The sequence below is a fragment of the Pygoscelis adeliae genome, unplaced genomic scaffold (assembly GCF_000699105.1).
Source record: "Pygoscelis adeliae isolate BGI_AS28 unplaced genomic scaffold, ASM69910v1 Scaffold13, whole genome shotgun sequence".
NCBI lineage: Eukaryota > Metazoa > Chordata > Aves > Sphenisciformes > Spheniscidae > Pygoscelis > Pygoscelis adeliae.
Window position 1 is genome coordinate 78,423 of NW_008824499.1, and position 5,699 is coordinate 84,121.

The 5,699-nt window shown below is 58.6% G+C and overlaps 1 protein-coding gene across 1 annotated transcript in view; it reads right to left on the reverse strand.

The window, feature by feature from the left end:
* LOC103914785 (protein regulator of cytokinesis 1-like) overlaps positions 1-5,699 on the reverse strand; it is a 34,231-nt gene that overhangs the window by 526 nt on the left and 28,006 nt on the right. Inside the window, exons 21-31 of the mRNA XM_009321498.1 lie at positions 5,289-5,411; positions 4,686-4,919; positions 4,433-4,603; positions 4,020-4,169; positions 3,597-3,744; positions 3,310-3,446; positions 2,936-3,031; positions 2,632-2,778; positions 2,091-2,201; positions 1,683-1,793; positions 1,028-1,213 (exon numbers count right to left, since the gene is read on the reverse strand). Coding sequence (XP_009319773.1) covers positions 1,028-1,213; positions 1,683-1,793; positions 2,091-2,201; positions 2,632-2,778; positions 2,936-3,031; positions 3,310-3,446; positions 3,597-3,744; positions 4,020-4,169; positions 4,433-4,603; positions 4,686-4,919; positions 5,289-5,411 — 1,614 coding nt within the window. The remainder of the gene's footprint in view (positions 1-1,027; positions 1,214-1,682; positions 1,794-2,090; positions 2,202-2,631; positions 2,779-2,935; positions 3,032-3,309; positions 3,447-3,596; positions 3,745-4,019; positions 4,170-4,432; positions 4,604-4,685; positions 4,920-5,288; positions 5,412-5,699) is intronic.

Here is a 5,699-nt window from a genome sequence, read left to right on the forward strand (position 1 = left end):
CAGCACCGTCCCTGCCCTGAGGCTGTGCACAAGCCAGGGATCACAGCCCAGCTGCAGGCGAATCCTCACCACATCCCCAGGGGCACACAGGGCACTCCACACACAGGCTTAGCTGCCACAAGGAAGGGATGCTCGTGGCTGTCTAGCGTCAGAAGATGTTAAAGCTTGGACTCAGCCCATCCCAATGGAGGGGCAGAGGGCACTAAGGGACCTCCAGCCAGCCAGAGACAGCAAAACCCTGTCCATCAGCAGAGAGCACCTTCTTCAGGAGCTGGGCAGCTCCCCAGCTTTTGCTCACCCAGCACACCACAGAAACCAGCAGAAAAGGTGGGACAGGCACCAGGGTCCCTTTGCGGGCTCAGCTCAGGCGGGACAGCAGAGTCCCATGTGAACATGCGACGGACGAGTCTGTGCCAGCAGCAGGAAAAGGCTTCCCCTGCCTGGGGGGGGTCAGGAGACCCTCACTCCCCTCTCCCGCTGCCTGGGTTAAAACAGCGAGAGTGCTGCTGCTGCCAGCTGCCCAGGCCACCATGCTGCAGCCCCTGGAAAGGCTGGACAGCATCACCACCCTCAGGACACACTGCATCAAGTGACTCAGACCTCGGGGGTGGGGGGGAGACTTTGCTCAAGCAGCTGGAGACAGACTCACCCTGGGAGAGCGGCTGCATCACTGCAGCAGGGCCGTTCCAGGGGGCCTGGGCCACGTATGGCTTTGCCCCTGCACGGGGCTGGGAGGTGCCCTCAACGTCAGCGTTTCTCTTGTGGTTGTGTCTGTTGCTCACTGGGCTGCTCAGGGCCTTTGTGTGACATGAGCGGTGCTTGGCCTCAGCCACCAAACCTCAATTTTAAGTTCTTGACATAGAGCCAACAGATCTGCTGCCATGGGCACTGGCAGGAACAGCTGCTCTGCGCGGGGACACCAGGAGGGCTGTGCAGAGCTGCAGCCCCATGGGGTGCTCTGGGAGGGGGGGAGCACACCCCCTGTGCTGCCCAGTGAGGGGAGGTGGGTTTAGAAGAGGTGAATTACCGCAAACTCAGAATAGGTGCTGGCAACAGAATTAACGCTGTGGTTACGCTGGACAGGGGCTGTGGGGGTGCACCCACCGCTCAGGGTGGTTCCATTCAGCTGGGACACGTTCTCCTTGTTCCGCTCCCTGTGTCCGGGACGGGGGGGCTTCGCAGCCACGCGGCTTGGGGTCCGAGCCTGGCCAAACTACGGGAAGAAGTGACAGTTAGATGGGACACAAGAATGAGGCAGAGCTAGGAGAGCTGCGCTAGCTTTACTCTGTTACCGCAGAGTGACCGGCAGTGGTTTCAAGCTCCAGGAGCCCTCCATGGCCTAGGGCTCAATTCTAATCCCGGAAACACACAGCAACACACCCACGTCTTAGAGGTCCCCCAAGCTGCAGGCTCAGCACAGAGGAACAGAGGTATGCTAGAAATCTGGGCTGGAAGGAAGACTTCCTGAATGCTGCTACTACCCTTCTCCTCCCTCAAGTCCCAGAAATGTCCTGCCAGGATCGCGGCAGCCCGAGACAGCAGGCTATGGAAAAACAGGGGCTTTTGCACCCCAGGAGCTCGGCAGGGGAGGCAGCGACACACGGCACGGCACAGCAGTCGCGGTTCACCCACCTCCTGCCCAGCCCACCCTGCTGGGCAGGGACTCCCTGGAAAGCTCTTACCTTCCCTCCGGAAGGTGGCAACCGAGACGTTGGCGAGTGGTAGATGGTTCCCCCAAAAGCAGAACGAACAGTGCTGTTGGGTGTGGCACTGGAGATGGAAGTGCCGTTGAGCTGAGGGGAAAAGCAGAGCACACGTCACACAGGGAGGAAGCCGACGGCTGCACAGAGCCTTCTGCCTCCAGAGCACCACAGTACAACAGGCTTGATTGTCCCCAGGGAAAACAGAGGTGCCCACGGCCTGGGCCCTTTCCCTGCTTCCATTACGCTGCCGCAGCACCCCAAACCCTCCCTGCATCTCTGCGTGGGACCGAGGCCAGCCCAAGAAAAGGCAGGGCTCTAGCCTAGTGACAGTGCTCAGCTCGCGGCGGGGTCCCAGCACAACTATGCTGCTTTGCACAGACAGTTTACCTTCCTTACTTTGCCAGGTGTGTGGGGGCCAAGCACTCGCCGCTTTATGGGTGTCCGCGGGGTGCTTCCATACATCATCTCTGTCTCAATCTGGCGGCTTTTCTTCAGGTGCTGTGTGAGAGATCTGCACTTACAAACCCGAGCAGAGGAACAGTGCCGAGCCGGCCGCACAGAGCTGCGGAGCGCCTGCTTGCCATACGGTGCCAGGGGAAGGGCAGGCTTCTGCCAGCAGGCAAATCCCCTGGCAGCCAGTCTGTGGCACTACCAAACAGCAGGTATTTCAACAGAGATTTACAGGCATCCAGAACCAAGCTGCAGTTCTGGCAAGCTGGGGCCAGGAAAGGGGCTCAACACGGACAGACACCCACAGCAATGGACACCAGTCCCGCTGTCAAAGAAAGGTGACTGCATGCAGAGCCACTTCCAGGCAGAGAGCGTGCGAGAGCCCCGGGCAGCGGCTGGGGGGGCAGCTCCCCCTACCCGTTCAACGCAGCAGAGGCTCCTCCAGGCCAGGAGGCAGCACGCTCAGCTTTGCACTCACCCGCTCCTGTTTCTCCTTCTCTTTCTCCAGGCGGTACAGCTGCCACTGCTCCATCACATACTCCATGAACTGCTGCCCCTTCACCAGGAAAATCCCCTCGTGCTCCTGCTCCCAGGCCTGGACCCTGCTCTCCAGCTCCTCCTGCAGCTGATGAGGACACAAGGGCAGTGTAGAGAGGCTGCTGAACATGGGCTTCTCCAAGCCCAGAGATATCCCTTGCTGGCTTTAAGTGCTGCGCTTCTCCTCGGTCGGTGCTACGCAGGCCTATCTGGGACTACAGCTTCTCCTCCAGGGCTGAACCTACCTTGGAAAGCGTCTTCTGCAGCTTTGCTCGCTGCTTCTCTTCTTTCAGCAGATTCCCCCCACGGTTGGCGAAGCGACTGGGGTCAGTTGCTTTCCTCTAGTACAGAAGGGAGGTCAGGAGAGAACCAAACACACCACCCAGTCTCACAGCCCAACATACGACCCTGGAGGAAGCCATCCCTGCTGCACAGCCCCCCCCATCACAAACCACATCAGTGCTCTAGATACAGCACCCCATCCCCTCACCGACCCACTGTGGTTTCCTACTGCCTCCCTGGTCTTTCCCAACAGCACTTTGCACATGGGAGCGGAGGCGCGCGCTGCCCGGTGACCTAGCACTGAGCCAGGAGGAGCACGTTCCTGCCCAGACAATACCTCCAGCTCCAGGAACAGCTTCCAGTTCTCCTCCCATTTCCGGACAGCCTCAAACAGATCTTTGTGCGTTTCGTAGTAGCTCTTCATCTTCCCCACCTCAGCATCATGGAGCTCGAGCAGGGTCTCTGTATAGTCCTCTGGAGAGGATACAACAGCACGTTCAGGAGGCAACCGGGATTCCCCTCGCCTCTGCGAGCTGAGGGCAGCCCTTCTCGGCAGCTGGCCTGCCAGCAGGCAGCCTACAGCTCCCACAGGGGAGTCAATGAGCAGGAAGAGCCAGCACCCACCATCGTAATAGGGGCTGAAGCCTTCCCTCTGCTCCTGACTGTAGAAGCATTTGTCCCAGTAGTCAGCCAGCTCTGCCCGGATTGCCTGAATCACAGATTTCATGTTCTGCAGCTTCAGCTCCTCCAGATGGTCCACTTCCAACTGCAGCTGCCAACAAGATCAGAGCACAGACTCAGAGAAGACAGCATGAGAAGAAGAGGAGCAGAACAGGATTTATCTTCGGCATAAGCCACTTTCTAAGATGAGGCAGTCGCCAGCACCAACTCCCAGGTCCTCCACCCGCGAGGGCAGGATTTGGCCTGCTCACCTCGCACCTGACTGCTGGAAGCAGCTCCTCCACTCCGGCTGAGCAAACAGGAGTGCGAAACCCAGAGCTGCTGCTCCCCAGCCCTCCCCTTCCAAGGGCACAGGATGGTTCTTACAGCTTTCCTGGTTTTGGCTCTGGCCCCAGTCACATGCACTGCAGAAGACTCTCTCTCCTCCACAGGAACCTGCAGCCTTTCCCAAAGTGCAACGATTCTGGAGCGCAGCTCTGTGCACACAGCTTCATTCAGGGATCGCCGGGCTTCCAGCTACAGGAGGGAGAACACAGGGTCAGCGCCAGCACAGCCTGGCCCCGAAGGGCACGAATAGGCCATTTGCTCTACTGCACCTAGCAAAGCTCATCTTTGATGATCATCATCAAGATCTCCCTGCAAAAGCTCCTGAAAGGATGTTCTAACACACAGGCTTGCTGAAAACCGAGCAGCTGCTCTTCACACCACGATGCCAACTGCTGCTAAGAGCTATCGACAGCCTCCACAGCAAGCAACGCTGCCTCAGTGTGCCAACATACCTGCTGCAGCAGATTCTGGAGGGCAGCAATATTGTCCGTGGACAAACAGAAGGCTTCCTCGTCCTCGCACACCACGTCCCGCTCAAAGCTTGTGTCTGGAGTGTGGTCCAGCTCCTCCATGAGGAGGATGATTTGCCGCTTGTTGCTGACAAACTCTTCTCGCCTTTGCTCCTGGAGGTGACGACCAGCATTAGAAACCAGTGAGCACCTTGTGTGCCACCCTTGGCGGGATCCTCACCCCCTCTCTGCTTACCTTCTCGGCGGTCAGGGAGGCCAAGTGGCGCCTGTAACGATCCAGGTCCTCCAGGCTGGGCACGGCATTGCTGTCGATGCAGAACGGGGTTGTGCAGAGGATGTCGCACAAGTCTCGATCTTGTTCTTGCAGGGTTTTCAGCTCCTGCTTCCTGTCCCTTTTCTGCTTTAACATCACTTCCACACGGGTGCGCAAATTCTTTTCCATCTGCAGAATGGTACTTTCTTCCTCTGCCTAGAAGAGTCCAGAAATCAGGTCTCTTTTCTACAACTCTCGCAGACCTGATTCACATATTTAAGGCTTCTTAAACAGAGACGTGGGACACAAGCCCCAGTTCTGAGCAAGATGTTCCCCAGGAAGGTGCAAATGCAGCAGCAACACACAAAATGAGATGCTGCAAGACACCTGGCCTCCTCACTACCATCTCCCAGTGCCCAAACTGTGAGGAGCCACAAAGCCTTCGGCTCTACCAAGCATCAGGAAAAGTGACTTTGGACAGATGCTTGCCTTGTGAGCTCCAGCCTCGCCGAGACACCCGGGCAGAGGCCAGGCAGCAGAAGACTGTTGCCAGCAGGATCCTAGGAGCGAAAAGCAATACCTTACCTCACAGGGGTCCAGCTGGAGCTCCCTGCAGAGGGTGTCAAGCTCCTTCCGACACAGGGCAATGCTCTTTAAGAGGCGCTCCTTCAGGCTCTCCTCCTCTGCGACCATCATGTCCAGGAGACTCTGCAGCACAGGAGTGGTTAGAGAGGCAGGCCGTGGGGACGGAGAGCGAGAAAGGAACACGCAGGGAGACCAGTAGGACCACAGCTAGAGAACTACTGCTGGGGCCAAGCGAAGAAAGGACCAGAAGAAGGAGCAGGCAGTGCGGTGTGCCCAGCAGGACTGGGCAGTGTGGGGCGAGGGCAGAGGCGCAGCGATATTCCCGGGCGTTCCCGACCCAAGCAGGGAGCTCCGGGTGCTCCCGCTAGACCTGGCCGGCCCCCTGCTCGCAGCCTGGCCCGGGGGCCCCGA